At 39.4% G+C, this 22,474-nt stretch overlaps 1 protein-coding gene across 2 annotated transcripts in view; it reads left to right on the forward strand.

The window, feature by feature from the left end:
- Wasl (WASP like actin nucleation promoting factor) overlaps positions 1–11,392 on the forward strand; it is a 60,343-nt gene extending 48,951 nt beyond the window's left edge. For both annotated transcript variants that reach the window (XM_006988399.4, XM_042272840.2), the window contains exons 9-11: positions 4,705–5,222; positions 6,029–6,137; positions 8,841–11,392. In XM_006988399.4, coding sequence (XP_006988461.1) covers positions 4,705–5,222; positions 6,029–6,137; positions 8,841–8,902 — 689 coding nt within the window. In that variant the 3' untranslated portion in view covers positions 8,903–11,392. The remainder of the gene's footprint in view (positions 1–4,704; positions 5,223–6,028; positions 6,138–8,840) is intronic.
- The last annotated feature ends 11,082 nt before the right edge of the window (positions 11,393–22,474 follow it).

Raw genomic sequence — 22,474 nt, forward strand, 5'->3', positions numbered from 1 at the left:
AGTCAATCTTTTATATCGGACAACTGTGCACCCTTCCTTGAACCGAATGTTTAAATTTACGTATGACAAATTTGGTCCAGCATCACTGGCTTTGAGCTAGACATGGTAAGATGGCCTTTAATCCCTGTGCTCTGGCGGCAGAGCAGGCAGATTTCTGAGTTTGTGTCCAGCCCCGTCTACTACATAGATAACTACATAGTGAGACCCTGTCTTTAAAACAAGCAGATTAAAAACTTGACATGATTATTGGTATAAAAAGTCACCTTATAATCTGTAATAAAACATTTTCACGGGGTTGAGAATTTAGCTCAGTGGTACAGCACTTGCCTAGCAAACGCAAGGCCCTGGGTTCAGTGCTCAGCTCCTGGGGAAGGGGGGGGGCATTTTCTGAATATAAACTATGTAAAAACTTTGTATTTTGAAATATAAATACTTTGTTTAGTCCAGAATGTAATTCTTTCTCTTGGTTCCTGTGACCACAGTTTGCAACTTTGTGATGTTGGGTAGTTTAAAGAACTTTGTGTTTTGGTTGCTTCCCAACACTATGACAGTCGGGCATAGAGAGCCTCTGCAGTCACAGTCCCATTTCAGCACCATCTGCAGTTGGAACCCAGCTTCTCCCATTCTGTACTCAAACACCAGTATGGCTGAGCTAGAGCTCCAGCTAATGCTCTTGATTCTGATTGTCCTTTGAAAGTGGGTATTTAACTTAGTTTTGTCTGCTTTTTTACTGCTGACACTCACTTGATCTTTGATTGAATATGTTCCTCAGAGTTTTTAGAGCCAACTGTGGAAGCTAACAACTATGGCTCCCATTGCTGCTGTACAGCCACAGCTAGTTCAACAGAAAGTAGCATTCTGCTCGTTTATCTTACTAGCAAACAAATTACACTTAAAATGCTGGGATTTTAAAGCATACTAAGAATACAGTGTCATTTTAAGTGTGTATGGTCATGATGACTGTTATGTCCAGGTGAAGGAAGGTCTTCAGGGCTGCTCTCTGTCACACCCACTGGTGCTTAGGGCTACTCAGCTCTGTTAGTGTGTAATTACACTCAGCATTATTGGCCGCACTGCTATCCTGTGTCCTTCATGCCTAAAGAAAAGTGGATCATACTTTCTTTAAACTTTATTACAGCTATTTTAAAGACAGACAAGGCCTTTCCTTAATTGAGTTACCCTAAAAACAAAAAGTCACAGGCTTTGAAAATCATACTGGCACCAAAATACCAAGATAAAAGATTTTTATATTTCAAGAACCTTTTTTAGTGTGGAACCTATGTTTTTATGTTAATTTTTTTAAAAAGGGGCTTTGTTTGTATTTTATTTGTAATTATGTGCTTATGTATGGTGGGGGTAGGGGTGGTTATGTGTGTAAGTTTTATCAGTCAGTTGTGAGCTGTTCAACATGGATTAGGAACTAAGCTGAGGTCTTCTGAAGCAGTTCATACTCTTAGCCAATGAGCTCTCCAAACCAGATAGATTTTTTTTTAGTAAAATCAAAAACATAAATTATCTATTTTTTTTCTAATTAACAGACTTTTTCTAGAGAAAACACATTCATAAATTAATATCTAAAGGTATGGAAAACACAGAAGTTAATGTAATTTGTCTTAACCTACTTAATTAAATCTTTTGTCATTTGTTTTATATAATCATGGAATCAGATTTATAAAGGCAAACAAATTTGTGATTTCCATATCTCTGTGTGTAGCTATTGAAGTCCATTAACTTATAGCAATCTGTTCTTTAGGTCCACCACAGTGGAGTGGTATGTATGTAGAACAGTGTTTGAACCACTGCTCTGAGTTTTGCATGGTTTGCTGTGTTGATTTTTGCAGTAGCTAGAGTGCATATGATATGTCCTGCCTTGAAAAAACTAATTTTTTGAGCATTCTTTTTTTTTTTTTTTTTTTTGGTTTTTCAAGACAGGATTTCTCCGTGTAGCTTTGTGCCTTTCCTGGAACTCACTTGGTAGTCCAGGCTGGCCTCGAACTCACAGAGATCTGCCTGCCTCTGCCTCCCGAGTGCTGGGATTAAAGGCGTGCGCCACCACCGCCCGGCTGAGCATTCATTTTTAATAAAAAGAAATATATGTATTTCTGAGTCAGAGCTTAAATATCACCTGTAATCTAGATGATTTCATTGAACTTCGTATTTATTAGGCAATACCTCTTGCCCACAGCACTCTAGTTGTTTTCACTGATACTAATTGTACTAGTTTATAATTGCTTTATATTCTTGTTTTCCGATAACCTGTATAAAATGTGTTTATAATGACAAGGATAAAGGAGGATGGAATAATACTAGTGAGCACAATGTCATATATCCACTTAGAGATTCTACAGTATTCCCATAAATTTAATTATATTAGATAACACCTGTTTGTTATATTTTCATGAGAGAACATGACATCCATTCCTAAATGTTTTATGAATCCTATAATACTATATGCCTTTCATATTTTATGCTTATTCTTATATGATTATAATTATATATAAAAAGTATAATTACTGATATTCTTAATAATATTGATCTTGATTTGAAATAATAATTTTCAAATATATTAGCCTTTTTATATACATTAACACAAGGTTTTTTCCCTATAAGATTTAGTATTCCTGTAGATTAACCAAGGATTTATTTATATTTAATAAGTAATCTATATTTATATATAAAATATAAAAATATCCTTTTTTATAACTTTATCTTTCATGTTTTCCTCTTTTGCTGTTTTAAAAATTGAAACTAGCACTTGTCATTTTCCTTGTGGTGTTTGTGATGACTCCTGCAAGTCCTTCCCACTGGTGATGCTGGGACTGTCCTAACCATGGGTCCTGTGTCTTCCCTCTCCTGTGTTCATTCTTTCACAGTTGTCCTTGCGATGTAGTGTGTTCTTTGTGGTAGAGAGAATACAGACGGTAAAAGCTGAGGATTGGTAATAGATTACTTCCTTTAGAAAATGTAGTGAAGTTTGCTGTCGCTTAAGACAGCAGAAGTCCTGGGGCTGGAGAGAGGCTCAGTGAGCAAGCACTGGCTGCTCATCCAGAGGACCACGTTTGTTCGCAGCGCCCATGTGACAGCTCACAGCTGTAATGCCAGTTCTAGGGACTCTGACACTCTCTTCCGGATTCCACGGCACTCATGGTGTATGACAAACATGTAGGCAGAACACTCATACACGTGAAACTAAGTAAATAAATATTTTTTTAAAAAACAAAAGAAAATAGAAGTGCCAGCAGTGTAAAGGCTCTTTTCCTTTTGTACATTGTAATAAGGCAGATATTTGTAACAGTGCATTGACTAATGTTACTCAGTACCAGGTACACTTTCCATAGCTAAGATCTCTGTATACCCATAAAGTCAGTTTCTGTGATCAGTCTGTAAACGAGTGGGAAATGATATACTGCTTAATGTTACATGTTATATATATTAATGTTACTAATGTTATATGTCATTAGTGAAATCATATCTCCAGAAACACAAGATTTAATCTTTAAAGGATTTACTAATATTCCCCAGTATATTCTTATATTCTTTTGGATTTGTTTTCCAAATGTATCTTATGTCTTCACTTAAGTAAACTAAGAATAGAAATATTAACTACTGGAGTAGTACTAACTTTTAATTAACTGCAGTGTAATTTTGTAGTTTATAAAAAACAGTCTTAGGTTTTTGTTTTGTTTTGTTTGTTTGTTTTTTTATTTTTCGAGACAGGGTTTCTCTGTGTAGCTTTGCGCCTTTCCTGGGACTCACTTGGTAGCCCAGGCTGGCCTCGAACTCACAGAGATCCGCCTGCCTCTACCTCCTGAGTGCTGGGATTAAAGGCGTGCGCCACCACCGCCCGGCCAGTCTTAGTTTTATAGTAATTCAGATCTAAATAAATAATTGAACATTTAACCAAGCAACCACACTCTCTTAATGCCATGTCTAGAACTGCTGAACAGTTCTAGGTAATGTAAAACACGGTATTATAAAGTAGAAGGACATATGTAAATTAGGTAATGAAACTTTACATTTCATTAAAAAGTATAGAAAAGTGCACTATATTGGGGTTTAACCCTGATTAATAAATTATATTTTTCCACACTATAAAATTTGTATCTAAATTGATTTTATACAAAATCTAAATGTATTTAATTCTAAAGGGAAGGTACTCATTATTACTATCAGAATGTAAGATAATTGTTACAAGCAAAGTGTTTAACAGTGTATATTTTCTTAAATTTTTGGTGTTTGTGTGTGCGTGTATGTGTGCGTGCGTGCTTACGCATGCCTGTTTGCACATGTTGGTACCTATAGAGTCCAGAAGAATGTCAGAAGCTCTAAAGCTGGAGGTACAGGCAGTTGTAAGCTGCCTGGTGTGGGTGCTGGGGACTCAGTAGATCCTCTGCAAGAGCAAGCACAGCTTTTCACTCCTGAGCTGTCTCTCCAACCTTGTTTTTTTCTTATGGCTTCAGAACTAGTACTGAGTCCTCATAATTAGATCCTATTGTTGTTTATTGACAACAGGAAGGTAATCTTTAAGCTAAATATTTGTTTCCAAATAAAACGTAGGGTATTACCAGTGCTCAGATATTTGTAAAATATATTGCGAAGTTTTGCTAATTTTGCTCTTTATTTTATACTGGGGTTATGTGTGTTAAAGTAAATTGCTTTATTAATATGTTTATGCTTTCATTTTTTTCTCTGTTCCTATTTCAGCACCACCACCTCCTCCACCCTCAAGGGGTGGACCTCCTCCTCCTCCTCCCCCTCCTCATAGCTCAGGCCCTCCTCCCCCGCCTGCCCGAGGAAGGGGGGCTCCTCCCCCCCCACCTTCCAGAGCTCCCACTGCTGCACCTCCACCTCCACCTCCTTCCAGGCCGGGTGTTGTTGTTCCTCCGCCCCCTCCAAACAGGATGTACCCACCTCCACCACCAGCGCTGCCCTCGTCGGCACCATCGGGCCCACCACCACCTCCACCTCTGTCTATGGCAGGGTCCACAGCACCACCGCCTCCCCCACCACCTCCGCCTCCACCAGGGCCACCACCTCCCCCTGGCCTGCCTTCTGATGGTGACCATCAAGTTCCAGCTCCTTCAGGAAACAAAGCAGCTCTTTTGGATCAAATTAGAGAGGGTGCTCAGCTAAAAAAAGTGGAACAGAATAGTCGGCCTGTGTCCTGCTCAGGAAGGGATGCACTTTTAGACCAGATACGACAGGGCATTCAACTGAAATCTGTAAGTAATGTATCCTTTTTATTTTGACTTTTTTAGTACTGTGGGCTTTTACCATACCTCATTATAAGGTGTCTGTCTTTGATCTTATTCTTTTTATAATTTTTTAAATGTTTGACTGTGTACAGTGAAATGTATATATTTGGGATGTGTACATTCTGAAGCTGTATAGTCCACACTTAATATCAAAATGTGAAGTATCTGTTGCCATAGAAAGCTACCTTATGCTTCCTCCCAACAGTCAGTAATCTGATTGCTATGTGATACCTTTGTATATTCTAAATATCACATAGATGGAATCTTACAATATGTTTGTAATTCTAGACTTTAAATAAAAGATACCTTAAAGATATTACTTAATAAACTGAGGGGAATTAAAAATAGCCCACTTGGAAGCAGTTGTAGTAATCATGGTAAGTTCAAACAAGTAATTTTATGAAAATGAAACCATACTCTTAAACACTGAAGTTTTGCATTTTGAAATTAAAAATAATAAAAAATCAGACTCCACAGAAAATTGAAAGAGGTTCCAACTAGAATTTACAGCAGTGATGGTATATAAATTTGGATTCTCTGTCTTAGAGAAATTGATCATTTCTTCATCTTCTAAAGGTTAAGAAAGCTTCCTTCTTAAACATTGCACTTTAGTTCCAGTAAGCGCTTAACCTTGCTGTATGTGGGGACTAGAGATCAGAACTCAAGTCCTAATGCTTCTCTGGCAAGTACTCGACCCTCTGAGCCATCCCCAGCCCCACCAAGATTCTTTGCTAAGGATTTATAATTGAGTTATGATACTTTTCTTCTCCGAGGTGTCTGATGGCCAAGAGTCCACGCCACCGACACCTGCCCCCACTTCGGGAATTGTGGGCGCCCTGATGGAAGTGATGCAGAAGAGGAGCAAAGCCATTCATTCCTCAGGTGTGCTCACGGGTCAGGATGACGGGAGGGGAGTTTGTTCATTCCTCAGGTGTGTTCACAGGTCAGGACGGGAGGGGAGTGTGTTCATTCCTCAGGTGTGTTCACAGGTCAGGATGACGGGAGGGGAGTGTGTTCATTCCTCAGGTGTGTTCACAGGTCAGGATGACGGGAGGGGAGTGTGTTCATTCCTCAGGTGTGTTCACAGGGTCAGGACGGGAGGGGAGTGTGTTCATTCCTCAGGTGTGTTCACAGGTCAGGACGGGAGGGGAGTGTGTTCATACGATACATGAAACGTCACAATTTCTGTTTATTTTTATGATTTTCTTTGTTACCTTTTTGTCTGATCATTTGTGCAGCTCATTGGTATGAGTTTTTACAGTATATTTAATCAAATTGTGTTCTCAATGACTGGTCTGCCTAAAATTTGATAGATACCAGGACACCACAGCCATACAGCAACTAGAAGAAAAAACTTTGTAAAAAGTGATGAATTCATTTTCTGTACTGGAAGACACTATAAAATTATTGACAAGCAGTCTCTAAATAAGGCATGAGATTTCTTAGTCCCATTTCTATCATATTCTAATAAGAGATACAGTGACAAAGACAGTGTTGTAGTTGTTGTTTTTTTCTTAACTCTGTAGTCTTGGGAGGCCTGTCACCCACCTCCCAAATAGTCATAGGGAGACTTATTCTTTTTTATGACTGCCCAGCCTTAGCCTGGCTTATTTCTAGCCTGCTTTTCATGACTGAAATGATCTCATCTACCTTTTGTCTCTGGCCTTTACCTTTCTCTATTTCTGTCCATCTTTTCTTTCCTTCTTATTTCAGGTCTGGCTAGGTGGCTGGCCCCTGGCACCCTCCTCCCTTCTCATTTTCTTCTTCTCTCTCTCTTCTCTTCCTATCTGTGTTCCAGCCCCGCCTATTTCTCTCTCTTGCCTAGCTATTGGCCGTTCACCTCTTTATTAGACCAGTCAGGTGTTTTAGACAGGCAAAGTAACACAGCTTCACAGAGTTAAACAAATGCAGCAGAAAAGAATGTAGCACATCTTTGCATCACTAAACAAATACTCCACAGACCAAACAAATGTAACACATCTTCAACTAATTTTCCACAACACAGTGTGGTACTGGTACAAAAATGGACACCCAGACCAATAGGACACACTAGAGGAATCCAGACATAAACACACAGTAATGAACAAAAAAGTACACACTGGAAAAAGGACAGTCTGCTAAATAAAGATGCTGGTAAATGGATATATCCACTTGCAGAAGAATAGAGCTAAACTATTTCCATTTGCCCTGTACCAAAAAATCAGTTCAAATTAGATCAAATACCTTAATTTAAAACTTGGAATGCTGGAGAGAGAGGATTGGATTTCTTTTGCTTTTCTCTACCTTCTATTTTCAAACTTTTCAAGTTCTGGTATTAGTATTGAAATGGTTTCTTAAAGGGGGAACAGAGAATATTCTGTGTTTTTATCTAGCCCACATATATAATGTCACATACACATTACTTTCTGGCTCTTTATCATTTTAAACATAAGTATTCAATACCATCTTTCTTTACAGATTTGGCTTTTGTAGGTTTTGTGAGGTGTGGGTGTCATGGAAAATTGATAGAATATGGATGTACACTCATAGAATTAGATGCCATCAAAACCTGAGTACACTTAGAGAATAATGACTGATCGACCTCTGTACAGCACTCCTCTGCTGTTCAGGATCCTATGATATGTAACAGACCAAGACTTAGTTTTTGTGGAGCTTGTGTTCTACTATGAAGACATTAAATTCATAGGCAGTCTAAGAAATTGATTACAAGGATAGGGACATGGAATAGACAGTTACCGATCTGGCGAAGGGTTACACAAGATGGTCAGGAAAACCCTCTTTGAGGAGGTGGTTTCTGAGTGGGATGTAAATGATGAGACAGCCAGAAAGAGGAAAGAGCTACTTCAGATGCTGTAACAAGGAGGAAAAGTTTGGTGAGGGTGAGGGACACAAAGGGAGACGATTGTACTAGAGGCAGAAAGTGGAGGGATGAGGAAGGTGGAAGACTTAAAAGAGGGCAGAAGGGCTGGCCAAGTCATGTGTGATGTTTCAGAGGGAGCTCAGCACATCCAGACAGTAGTAGCCAGCCACAGGAAGCCTCTCGACGAAAGAGCATGACGTTTGAACTTAGAGTTTAAGTATCCCTCCATCTTCTCGGAGGTGATTCTACTGGAGAACAGCAGTAATTGAGGCAAAACCTGACAGTAGGTGTGGACTGTGGTAGAAAGGAGGACACTTGATGGAGGAAGAGGAAAAGGAATGAATAATGACTCGTGCCTGCTCTCCTGACAGAGGATGATGTCATTCAGATGGAGAAAAGCTGACTGTGGGAAGAGAGAAAAATGAAAGTTCCAGGTTTACAAATTCATGTAAAGAATGGGAAAGTAGTTGTGTTCACCACGTGAATCCAAAATCTAGAAAAGCTAACCCAAATTTCATTTGACTCATAGAACCACACAGGTACTAAGGGGCTAAAACCCAAATCTTGGCTCTCCTATTCTCATTTTAGTGCATTAATTTTAAACCATCTCAGTAACTAGATTTTAAAAGTTAAACATTTGTTTCAGGAGTTAGCTAGTTGGTGAAGTCACTGGAGAATTATGTCATTTTATTTATGTATGTTTAACTCTTGATTTTGGGTTTTAGATGAAGATGAAGATGATGATGATGAAGAAGATTTTGAGGATGATGATGAGTGGGAAGACTGATCTATATATTATATATATATTTTTAAGGTGAAATACTAAACACTACTTTCTGTCTATGGATCTGTAAAATTATCATGTAAATGTTCTACCAATTTGCTGTATATTTTTGTTGCCTTGTTTTTGCTTTTTTTTAAATTAATCTGTGCAATACCTCATTTAATCTGTAAAGGTTTGTTATAATCCTAAACAAAGCTACTCCCTGTTACTGTGTGCAAGTTTACAGCAGGATGCTCACATGACTTGTGAATATTTTCATTCCATCAGCAAGGGAGTTTAATTATGTGTGAGACTGACACAAACCTTAATGTAATTTACTTAGAATGCCAGAAGGAGAACACTATTTTCATACCCTACTTTTTCTGTACCTAAATTTTCTTAATAAAATTTAGCATAGCACTACATTCTTTCTCAAGTGATGTAAACTTTAATTTCTTTAGCCCCTTCATTTTGAATATGATGCCACATATGAATGTTGAAGCTGATACATTGCACAATTCTCTAGACATCACTACACTAATGCAGTTTTTCAAATTCTAGCAATATGTTCTGCTTAAAATCACTACAGAGACACTAATGCAGAGAAACAGTAGCACACCTCTTCTGTAGTACTGCTGGTCACCGGTAAACAGTGGCATCTGCAGGCAGGAATCCTGATGAGCCCTCACATACGTGTACTTGACCAAGATTGCTTTTATGTAATGGACATGTGACAGGCTCTTCTCAGCAAAGAATTGAACTCTTTTGGTATCACTCCCCAAAATAGTTTCAGTTAATTATGGAGGTTGTTTTGTGCATCATAAACAATTGTAGTCATGCCCATATTTGACTCAAAGTGTTATCAAAACAATGCTAAAATGGTATGAAGTTATCTTTGTATTTTGCAGAGTGTGTGCATTGTTGTATTCAGAAATACGAATTGTAAATGTCAGATTTTTTGGCAAAAGTATGCACAAATGCTAAACCTCACATATACTGTATGTTTTTACTTAGATAGTTTCTCCAGGTTTTTGTCAAATATCTGATGAAAAGTTACATATTTCTTAAAAGATTGATGGTCCCAATGGCAAATTTCTTAGAACACATACTGATTTGATAGATTTTTTTTAAAAAATAAAACTTTACAGCCTGCACACTTGTTATGCATACTAGATGGTATGATAAAATTAGATTTTCCTTGCCTCTTTACAGTACACTAATCTGCCTAAAGGTGGCCGTTTCATATTTACAATGATAATTATCTTACCTACCTACTTTAAATAAATTTTAGGTAGACGGTTATCTGATTTAAATACAGTCATATTTTTCTCACATTGAGTTGTATGCAGAATGTAGCTTCAAATGTATTCATTATAGTCATAATATCCAACTAAAAATTATACTATCTAGAAGTATACCGACCAAAATCTAGTATTGACATGATCTTGACAGGCTGGACCTGCAAGATATGGCTTGAATTTTAACCAGTTTATCACATAATCTTTAGTGATCATGCATCTAGTTATTGTCAGGAATAATTTAAAAGGTTTAGTTGCTGAAAGCAGTTAAGTGGTACAGTAAGATAGTTAAGTTATTCAAAGAGTGTTACCTTCCTTGCGAGAGTAATTACAGCACATTGGAGAGATTCTCCGTTCTGTGTTTCTTGTAAAACAGTGCTGTCTGCTGCTAGGAGCCTTTTTCTGCTTACTGACTTTTTCATGTGGCTTGAGAGCTGTGAGACTGGGGTGGGTGAGGCTGGACAACCACTACCCGTAAAATTAGGAGTTTGTCAAATCGTGATTATTTTAAATAATAACATCAGGCTTTTATATTCTTTTTCTTTTTGACATAAAAAAACTAAATTCCTAGAAATGTCTTTTGAGATAATGCCAATTCTGATGTCCCATACCTCTTGGCCAGGAAGTTTGGGATTTATCCAACTAACTTGGTATTTGCCCAGGAGCTTGTCTAGAGACTCTCAGTTCTTTGAGTTGTGTATACATGGGGAGTATGTTATTTGCCAAAGATAATTGAGTTTCTTCTTTTTCATACAGAAGAGGGGTTTTGTTTTTGTTTGCTTTTTATTTTTTGTGCTAAGTCTAAATGACAGGAGCTGTGGAATTCAGTCCAGGCATGGAGAATAAATCCACTCTGCCGAGGAAGGTATCAGCTGTACGTCCCAGTCCTCCACCACCATGCACTGTGGGTGGCACTGCTTGTGCATCGTCTGGAAGCCTCGTGGATATATCCAGCTACGTGATTGTCTGGTAGCCTTTGCATTAACAAACTAGCATGAGGCCTTTTATATCTAAACGCTATGTGATAGACAATTTCAGCTAGCCACATATTGTATTATGAAATTCATCAAGATTTTCAATCATTCAATTCCATTTATCAACTGAAATTTTGTTTAGTCTGTGAATTTTTTTTGAAATGTATAGTGAATAGGATGTTGCACTGGTGGCAATTCATCATGGAGCATAATAAAATTAATTTGACCCAAATAGTATAAAATAGTATGCCTTGTTTGTTTATTAAGACATCAGAACAAGAATTTTAATGGTTGAGTCTAGCCAAGAGTGCTCAGCAGTGCTGGGTAAGAGTTGAAGTTTCCAGCACGGCATGCCCTGAGAGGTAGAGGACGCCATGATGAGTGAAAGAATGCTGCAGCCTTTCTGGGAAACCTGACAGCTGCTCAGCATCTTCTGTGGAGCTCCTGTGTGGTACAGTGCTTCTAACAACATTTACAGTGAAATGTCAGGGTTTGGGACTCTTGGAAACCAAAAAGGTTCAAGTTTTCCAGACTGGAATGATACTGGAGTTTACTGGGAGGTTAATAAATACCAAACACAGTAGTTCATGTGGGACATAGTTTTTAATAAACAAACAGTACTAGAGGTCATGTTCATTTATACTGGAAGCTTAGTTTTTGATGAGTGGGATGTTTTGTTCCACTGACCCTGGCCCAAGTGGGAGTCTGAAGATGAAGAGCTGTGCTTGGTATCCAGTGTGTAGGATGCTACAGAATACCTTCCAAGAGCTTTGTTCTGTGGAAACGTTTTTGTTGTACAAATGTGAACACTTGAGAATGTGCAAAAGAATTGTTACAAAGGCAGTATACCTTAGAATTCTCCTGTTCTCTTTATCTAGATGGTTTCTGAAGTAACTGCTTTAGGAATGGGGTTCCTGAAGGGCAAGTTTGTTGATAAGGAATGGTCTGACAAGGAAATCCTCTGCAGAGAAGTTGAGAAGTTTCACATTGCTTGACAACACAGGTTTCTCTCATTATCTCTTGTTGTTTAATCTGTGATTTAAAATAAAAGAAATGGCGCAGGGCTGGAGAGACGGTGGCAAGAGATTAAGAACACTGGCTCTTCCAGAGGCCCCGGGTTCAATTCTCAGCATCCACATGGAGGCTCACAACTGTGACCTCCAGTTCTAAGAGATCTGACATACTCTTCTTGCCTGCTCAGGCACCAGGCAGACATGTGATGCACAGACATACATGCAACAAAACACCATACACATATAAGACTAAATAAAAATAAATTTTTTAAGAAATTTAAATTTGGGAAGCCACTAGAGAAAGATTTGGTAAGCACTTGTTACGGATATGATGGGGCACATACTCTGATTTGTATAGGTGTGTGGCTATAGATGTCACCTTTCTCATCAACACAGGTGTTGATAGAAGCCACCAGCACCTGTGCCCATCTCTGCCCAGAAAAGCTGGAGAAATCAGCCTTTTCCTGGAATATGTGGTAATGTTTTGGCTTGATGGTGGTCACCCCATTGCCCAGAAGTTTAGTCATCACAAGATATTTAGGGGTTGACATGAGGTTGAGCTTTTGATTGTACATCCAAATTATTAAATTATTTTCCTAGTAGACATTGTTTTTACTTGTACTTAAGTATTTTATGAACTCTTATAATAAATTTAACCTAAAAGAAAAATAGTTTTCTTTCTTTTTTTTTTTTTTTTTTAATTTATTATGTATACAGTGTTCTGCCTGCACATAGCCCTGCAGGCCAGGAGAGGGCACCAGATCTCATTACAGATGGTTGTGAGCCACCATGTGGTTGCTGGGGATTGAACTCAGGACTTTTGAAAGAACAAGCAGTGCTCTTAACCTCTGAGCCATCTCTCCAGCCCCAGAAAAATAGTTTTCAAATGTGTCTGACTAATTTTTAATCATCAGAGCACTGTCAAAGACTGGGAGTTCTTCCAAGGACAACGTGGACATTTAAACCCAGTGTCCTAGCTTTCCTGAGAGAAGGGACATTCTCGTTTGATTGCATGCACTTCACGTTTATTAGAAAAGAATCAGAAGGAAAGTATATCTTGTATTTGTCATGTTGAAAGAAACAAGTGGACTGAGGGGATTATTATCATGGAAAGTGTCTACTGGGAAACAGTGCTGATAGTGTAGCAAACGTGTTGTTCTAGACAGCAAGTGTAAATAGTGTCTGAATCACCTCTGGCCTTAAAACACAAAAACAAAAACCTTGTAAGTTTTTAAGCTGGCCTAGAAGTTGTTACTCTTTCTTAGAAGACAGGAGGATTTGTGTTTACAGGCAAGTAGACTTGCTTGTTCCTTTCCCTCCCTCTCTTTTCCCTCCCCTCCCCACTTTGACAGGAAAATTTGTAAGTCCACCCCCCACAACGTTGCCCAGCAAATAGAATTTTAAAATGTATTTGAATCTATAACCTGAAGGGTAACCGGGAAAAATCCAGTAAAATCGTTTGTTTGAGGAAGAATGTAAATGTAAAAGGGACAGCTTTTAAAGTTGTACTATATTATTAGTTAAAGCTTAATTGATATCGGGCCATATAACACTAAAGGTGTTTTATGTTGGTTCTACCCCCAACCAAAAGTTCAAACAACTTCTGAACTTAAGGTTGTGATATAGTTGAACATGAACAGGTATGTATGAGTGTAGTGAGCATAGTCACAGAAGTGCAGCTGCTTCCTAAGCCGTTGGCAAATGAGGGTGCCCTATAATGCGTTAGTGGACTCAGCCTGTCAGTAGATGAAGCCATGTTTGCTTCAGAACGTGCTATGATGCACTGGCGCCTAGGCCTGTTTAGGTAGCTACTGCAGGTTCGGAGCCAGGTAGAGGGTTTAGGACTACGCAGCTCCCACTAGTTCCTTATCCAGTATACCTGATGTGTGCTAGATGAGAAAACAGCCAGTCAGCGTGTGCAAAAAGCAACTCTGCTTCCCTGAGCATTTCCACACTTGGGCACTTTTATCTCCTTATCCAGGACCCCAAACAGCAGAAGAATAGGTTTTGAAGAGAATGACCTATCTTTCTCAAATTTGTTTCTTTTTGTTTCCCAACCATCTAAAACTCTTTGAACCTCACATTATTCCAAGCGAATTAAGAGAAACAAATATATTGTGCACTTAGGTTGTTTTAATTCTGCAAAGCCTACTTTACTAATCATTTATTGCTAAATCATATTTAATGGGTTGGGAAAATTAGAGTATCATGTACATAAAAATGTGCTCATCCTTTCTACTGTGTGGCTAATAGAGCCACTAATATTGGTATATCTTGGTACTTGTAATCTATGGTCTCCACATATTAGCTGCATACATGTTAATAAATGTGAGGTTTTCAACTTATGAAAACTTACGGAATATGCATATTGATTAGATTTTCTACAAAATGGAGTTTACAAATGGTCCTTTCTTTATAAAGCCTTTACAGAGTATTTTTGAAACTTTTCCCCAGAAAAACTCAAATTCACCATTTTTAAGTACTGTTTTTATTTATTCTTTGAGAATCCCATACAGCGTATTTTGATTATATTCATGCCCCTCTACCAACTACCAGATCTCCCCCTACTTTCCTACCAACCCAACTTCATATTCACACACATACCCTTTTGTAGAACCCGTTGAGTCCAGTTTGTGTTGGCCAACAGCTCCTGTGCATGGGACCTGTCCTGATATGCTGGCTAGTTTTTATGTCAACTTGACATAGACTAGGTAGTCATGGGCGAAGTGGGAACCTCAGTTAAGAAAACGCACCCACCAGATTGGCTTGTGGGAAAGCCTATTGGGTATTTTCTTGGTAAGTGATTGCTGTGGTGGGCATCCCACAGAAGGCAGTGTTACCCCTGGGTGGGTGATTCAGGGTCCTATAAGAAAGGCTGAGCAAGCCATGCAAAGCAAGCAAGTTAGTACTCATCTAGCCTCTGCTTCAGTATGGCCTGCCTCCAGTTTGCTGCCTTGAGTTCCTGCTCTGACTTCCATCAGTGATGGACTGTAATCTGATCTGAAGTAAACCCTTTTCTCCCCAAGTTGCTTTTAGTCGTGGTGTTTTCACAGCAATAGAAACCCTAACTAAAAGACAGGTTATCAATGTACCAGATACCATATCACTGAAAACCAGCTTTCCCTCTTACAGCAGCAATAAAATGCCAATAGCTCCTTGGCTAGGGGTAGGACTTTTGTAGTGGTGTGCTTTTGTAGTGCATACTACCATAATCTCTGTGAGTTCATATGTGTATCTGCCCTGTTGTGTCTAGAAAACAGTTTTCCTTAAAGTCATTTACCACCTCTCACTTTGCCCCCTCGTCTGCATAGATCCCTGAGCCTTGTGGGGTGGGGGGTAGACATCCCATTTAGGGCTGACTATTCTATATCATTCTCTACATGTTGGCCAGTTGAGAGTTGCTTTATTAGTTGCCATCTGTTGGAAGAATAAGCTTATCTGATGAGGGTTGATCTATATATGATCTATGTCTTTTTAGTAAGTAGGTTTTCCCCTGGGGCCAGTGACCTATCTAACCGGTTCTTGGCCTCATTGGCAATATCCATGCATGGATTCGGTCTCATGGAGCAGGCCTTAAATATGTTCAAGAAGTGCTTGTTTGTTCCCATAACACCCATGCCACTATTGCACTCGTGAGCACAGTTTGACATGTTGACCAGTTTTGTAAGTCACAGCATTTATAGCTGGGTGAGACTGATGATTCCTTTTCTCCTGTTGCCTGCATAACACATTCCAGCACTATAAACACTACATATAGTCAGTAGGGATGACAGTTTCAGTTACTTGAGTACCAGCTAGGTTTCTCCATTCCCTATGATCCAAGTGCATGGTGTCTTCAGCAATAGGATATTACCATCAAGTTCAGGAGGGTTTCCAGTAGTGCTGGCAGTAGTGTGTCATGTTTGGAGGTCTATGGAACCCCGTTAGTCAGCAAATCAAAAAGAGGTAACCCATCGGTAGTAGGCTTTTGGTTGGGGACAGCATATGGTATCTACTTAGAGTACTGTCCCCCACTTTATAACCTCCATTTAAATTACTTTTACATGTGTGTATATTTGGGGAAGCTTCTCTAGGAGTAGCTTTCCATACGGCTTTCTCAAAAGGCCTTTAGTGGCATGTTATCCTTTCGTATATTTCCTCCTCCACACTACCCTCCCACATTGAATCCTTCCTGTTCCATTCCCCCCTTTCTCCCTTTATAACGTGAACTAGTGAATGAAATAAGAAACAGAGGCATGAAGAAGCATTCTATGTCATATTCTTGTCTTCATAAGTTCCCAGTGTATGAAATATTTTCTGAACCAAAGACTAATGTGCTCGAACACACGTGTTAGTATCCTAATGTCTTACAATAAAGCAAGCTATTAGAAATGATAGTTTTATTATAAATTGAAAGTAAACACCAGGATAAAAATCTCTCATTCCATTCTCTGACCTCTATAATACTGGTTCTCAAACTTCCTAATGTTTTGACCCTTTAATACAGTTCTTCATGTTGTGGTGACCCCCAAAATTATTTTGTTGCTATTTTGTAACTAATTTTCTTATGATTATGAATTGTAACGTAAATACCTTATATGCAGGATATCTAATATGTAACCCTGTGAAAGAGTTGTTGGACTCCTAAGGGGTTGTGAGACACGGGTTGAAAATTGATGCTTTATAAGATCATGGTAATAGACCAATTTCATGTGACTATATATAATGCCAATCCCACTGAGGACTTTTTTTTTTTTTTTTGAGACGGATATCTACATAGTTCTGACTGTCCCTGCAACTTGATATGTAGACTAGACTGCCCATGAACTCACAGAGATCCTCCTGCCTGTACCTCCCAAATGCTGGGATTAAAGGTGTACACCACCATGCCCAGCCTACTGAGGAACTGTTTTTAAAATTGCTTCTGGCTCTTTAGCAGGTTTTAGTAATTTAGCAAATTACAGGTTTGAAGACGTGCTCATGACCAGTTAAGAAAGCAACAATAAGATATTTTGTTAGTGAAGTTAGAACCAGATGATTGGCACTAAATATTAGATATATACTGATAAGTTAGTTTCACATTAACAAACATAATTCTTAGCGTAAATTGCTTTCAGCATCCTTGAAGTGGCATATCATGTTTTCAGCCATAGTAAAAGAAATTTGCAGAAGTTAAATAATATGTTCAAAGCTAAATAGCTAGTCAGTGCAAAGCTGGGTCTTGACTTCCTTAGGACCTTGGCACAGATGATATTAACTGTCAGTAATGATCTGGGCAAGAAATTAAAGTGTTATTTCAGCACCTTTGGATGTAGAAATGGATTAATTTAAGCTATAAGAACAGTTAGCAAGAAGCCTGCCACGGCCATACAGTTTGTATGCAATATAAGTCTCTGTGTTTACTTGGTTGGGTCTGAGCAGCTGTGGGACTGGCGGGTGACAAAGATTTGTCCTGACTGTGGGCAAGGCCGGAAAACTCTAGCAACAAATGGCGCCCAACGTGTTGGCAAGAGTTTCCACCTAAAACCTGAGAAAAGATTCTAAAATGGAGCTAAAAACAGCTTCCTAATTGTCTCTCTCAAATGAGCGGCAGCTGCCGGTTTGAGCTACTGGCGGGTTCCTAGCGTGTGCGCTTGACCTGCAGTATGGCGGGAATGAGGCCTCTGCAAGTGGCACATTAAGCTGCATGGTGGATTTAGCCTTTGCTAGTACAAAACAAAAAAAAGAGGTTTCTGGGCTACACACTGCTTGGATAAAAGCATAGACCCAGGATGGCTCCCAGAGCTGGCGGAAAAGGTACCACCGCCATGTTGGGAAGCTGAAGTGGGCTGAGTCAGCAGCCACAGCGCCGTTTCAGGCTTAAAAGGCTGCAGTTTAAAGCAAAAGGCTCAAGGTAATATAAAAAATAAGCCACATAGAGATGGCTACCACACAGAGAATCTGGATTATGTTCTCTTTGATATTTGTAACTGAAGAAAAACATTTTATTGCAAAAGCTGTTAAGTTATGCCAAAATGTATATTTTAAAGGTACCTTGACTTCAAAATTTGGCTATAAGGATATGTTGCTTTGGAAAAGAGGCTCTGCTTTTGTCTCTACAGAGAGCCAGAGGCTATGGATTTGTTCCAGATTAAGATACATCAGGTTTGACCAGCCAAGACCACCTGAAAGGTCTTCCAAGGTCTCCGATGACACCATGGCCCAGATGATCCAACATCCAGAATCGTTTCAAGGCAACTGGCTCAGACGATACAGTCTCACGGACTACTCCATGATCCTAAAATTTTCTTTGTGTCCCCATAAGATACAGCGCCCGCCCCTCCAGCAGGAAGTAGTAAGAGAAGCTACGCCCAAATTCCCAAATATACCAAGCTGACTTTGGAGATGTGTAAAAGTTAAAACCTTTTAAAAAAAAGAAAGGGGAAGTGCTGTGGGACGGTCTGTATGTCAAATTGCTCTGATTGGTCAATAAATAAAACACTGATTGGCCAGTGGCCAGGCAGGAAGTAGGTGGGACAAGGAGAGAGGAGAATTCTGGGAAGCAGAAGGCTGAGGAGAGAGACACTGCAGCCGCCGCCATGACCAGCAGCATGTAAAGATGCCGGTAAGCCACCAGCCACGTGGCAAGGTATAGATTTATGGAAATGGATTAATTTAAGCTATAAGAACAGTTAGCAAGAAGCCTGCCACGGCCATACAGTTTGTATGCAATATAAGTCTCTGTGTTTACTTGGTTGGGTCTGAGCAGCTGTGGGACTGGCGGGTGACAAAGATTTGTCCTGACTGTGGGCAAGGCCGGAAAACTCTAGCTACATAAGAGCTTTGGGGTTTTCATGCTTCTCCAGGTAGAAAGACCTGAGGGAAATGCCATCATGCTGATTTCAAAACAAAACAAAATGCAGTAGAAACAAAAGTGCGTTATAACCATGCAACCAAAGCAACAGCCTCTAATGGCAAACAAAAGCAAGTTCTGAGATTAGGACGGCCCGGGTTATTAGACTGAATAAAATGTTTACCTTTTGTATTTTTGGGGGGGTTTTGAGACAGGGTTTCCCTGGGTAGCCTTGGCTGTTCTGGAACACTCTGTAGACCAGGCTGGCCTCAAACTCACAGAGATCCATCTGCCTCTGCCTCCCAAGTGCTGCGATTAAAGGCGTGTGCCACCACCACCCACTTTGATGTGATCATCCCTGACCCCATTTATCTCCTCTATCTCAATTAAAACATTTTTCCATGTGAAATACCAGGTTAGGTAACTGTCATGTTTGAATAATCCCACATGCCCAATCATTGATGATGTAAGAATTACATAAGAATTTATTTAGAATTGCCTCAGGATCCTTGTGAATTTAAAGTAAACCCTGACAGTATATATTTATTGCTCAAATTCCTAAATGGTCTTAATAAAAAAAAACCTGGAGCCAGATATTGGGGTAAATGCTGAAAGATCAGAGAGACAAAGGAGCCAGCCACTGCCACATCTCAACAACTCTACAAATCCTCTGACTGTTCGCTTCTGAGTTCTCAGCCAAAAGACCTAAGCCAAAAGACTTCAGCCGAAAAAGCTTCCTCAGACAAAGGCTTCCTCTGTCGAAACGCACCTAGCTCATCCACCCAGCTGTTTCTCTTTTAGAATGTTTCAATCTCCTGCAGCCCAGGATTGATCTTCCTGCTTCCTTCTCTCAAGTGCTGGGATTAAAGGCATGTGCCACCACTGCCTAGCTCTGCTTTCTCTTCTAGACTGAGTCAATATTGTGTAGCCCAGGGTGGCCTTGAACTCACAAGAGATCCAGACAAATCTCTGCTTCAAGTGCTGTGATTAAAGGTGTGTGCTACTACTGCCTGGCCTCTGTTTAATCTAGTGGCTTGTTCTGTCCTCTCAGGTAAATTTCATTAGGATACACAACATATCACCACATATGTTAAGAATTTCTGTACCCATTTCATATTTTTTAGCAGCTAAATGCCACTTTTTACATAGAGATTTGCTTGGGTTTCATCTATTTCTTTCAATCAACAATGACTTAATTTGATTTGGTTTTGTTTTGTTTATTTGGGGGTTTGTAGGGTTCTTTTGGCTTGCTTGCTTGCTTGCTTTTTTCTTTTTTCTTTTTCTTTCTTTTTTTTTTTTTTTTTTTTTTTGAATTGTATTTATTTCAACCAATTTTTACTAAGGACACCCTCTGTAGGAAAATGACTTTAGCATCCCAAATTCTGACAGCTTAAGATTTCAGATAGCCCGGTGGTGGTGCACACCTTTAATTCCAGCACTTGGGAGGCAGAAGCAGGTGAATCTCTGTGAGTTCAAGGTCAGCCTGGTCTACAAAGTACGATCCAGGACAGCTAGGACTATTATAAGGAACCCTGTCTTGAAAAAAAAAAAAAAGATTTCAGTCACATGTTTTGGGTGTCTGAAAAGAATCAACAGGGCTTTTTGGTGGCATCCAGAGAAGAAAGGGTGATAGAGCCTGGATTCTCCTGAGTGATTTTCTGCTGTCTGCTGGTCTCCTGTAGCCTGAACATCTCTCAACTAGAAGTGTGTTGAAAAAGCAGAAGCTGGGGCCTGGATAGGTGGCTCAGAGGTTAAGAGCACTGGCTGATCTTCCAGAGGACCCAGGTTCAATTCCCAGCACCCACATGGCAGCTTATACCTGCCTGTAACCCCAGTTCCAGGGGATTCGACATCCTCAGCTCACAGACATACATGCAGGCAAAACACTAATACACATGAAATAAATATATATTAGAAAAAGAAAAGAAAAAGCAGAAGCTGTAGAAGGCTAAAGCAACTTCTAGGAAGACGTTCACAAATAGGAATAAACAATGTTTTCCCTTGACTTTTCTCTTTTAATGTAATTTATTTTCCAACTCTCCTTCTAGGTTAAGGACTACTTTGGGCTACTAGTTGAGTCTTCTGGTCTTGTTAATATTTTATTGTATTTATATTTTTATTATTATTATTTATTTTGCTTTTTAATCTTGGTAATGGCACTCCAAACCCTATGCTGAATGAGGATTGTTCTGTGATAAACTTACAGAACACAACTGGTGAACTTGTAACCTAAAGTGACTCTAGACCATTTGTTACTGTTTATGTAACAGTGAGTAATGGATCATCAGATTTCATTCAGGAAGAGAAATTTAGTACTCAAGCCAATGACTGCTTACTCTGATGAGAGTAGATTGGAATGCTTTTCAATTGGGAGCCTAATTTTTCAAATTTAAATGTATGACTCCAAAATTTTATGTTGTTAACAAACATTTAACTTGGGGTAATCACCCTCCAGCAATTAGTGTTTCCGTTGTGAACAAAGTTACTTCCAGAACTCAGTGCAGAAGAGCCAGTGTCAAAAGCCTCAGCCCTGGGTGCAAATATGTCAGATGGCCTCAAAAGCCAAGGCCTTAAAGACTGTGATAAGGTACCTCAGGATGGCTTCATTTGAGAACAATTTTCCTTTTCCAGTTGAAAGTGCTTGTCCCTCCCAGCTCTACTAGTGGAGCCTACACAGCTTCCTAGCTATGTCCAGACCACTGCTCTAGACCACACAAGGAAGCAGGGTGGAGTCATTGAGGAGGGCCCTGTGCAGAGAAATGCCCACCTGGCTGCTCCCTAGCGGCAGTCTCTTGAAAACTTAACAGGGAGTCAATCAGCTTTACTCTGCTTGGGACTATGGGATCAATGCTGCATCCTCGTATTTCAGCCGTGATCCTTTTCAACCAGGGTAGCAACTCTGAATACTTTGTAAATTGAACACAGCTAACCTGTTTTCAGCTCATCACAGTGTGCCAAGACTTGACTATGCAACTTTCCTTCTGTACCATTCCAGCCTCCACTGTGAGGAACCCAGCAACTACAAGGAGCTCAAAGCTGTTTGCTCTTGAACAACCCAAACAGGGATGGGTTTTGCTCTGAACGCCATACCTGTTTGTGAATGTTTTCCTGGAAGCAAACTGGGCCTTGCTGGTTCAGTTGGTATGGCTGGCCAGCAAGCCTCCAGGATTTCCCTCTCTCTGTATCTCAGTCACACCAGACTTTTTATGCAGGCTCTGAGTCCAAACCACATTCTTTTTTTTTTTTCAGCTCAAACTCATGTTTTAATGTTAATGAATATATGATTGTTCCATATTTCAAAATAAAAAGAAAATGAATCTGTTTAATAATGACAACAGGAAATGTTTACAATACAGTATAAATAACTATTTTTGGTACAAAAGGTACTCATGAGATCAAAAGATGCAGAAATCATTACAATTAAAATATGACTAAAGAAACCAAAAAGAAGTGAAAGGAAAGAGAAGTTAGAGATAATAAAAATATGAAGCATGAGAAAT

Source organism: Peromyscus maniculatus, chromosome 3 (genome assembly GCF_049852395.1).
Source record: "Peromyscus maniculatus bairdii isolate BWxNUB_F1_BW_parent chromosome 3, HU_Pman_BW_mat_3.1, whole genome shotgun sequence".
In the NCBI taxonomy this organism is placed as follows: domain Eukaryota; kingdom Metazoa; phylum Chordata; class Mammalia; order Rodentia; family Cricetidae; genus Peromyscus; species Peromyscus maniculatus.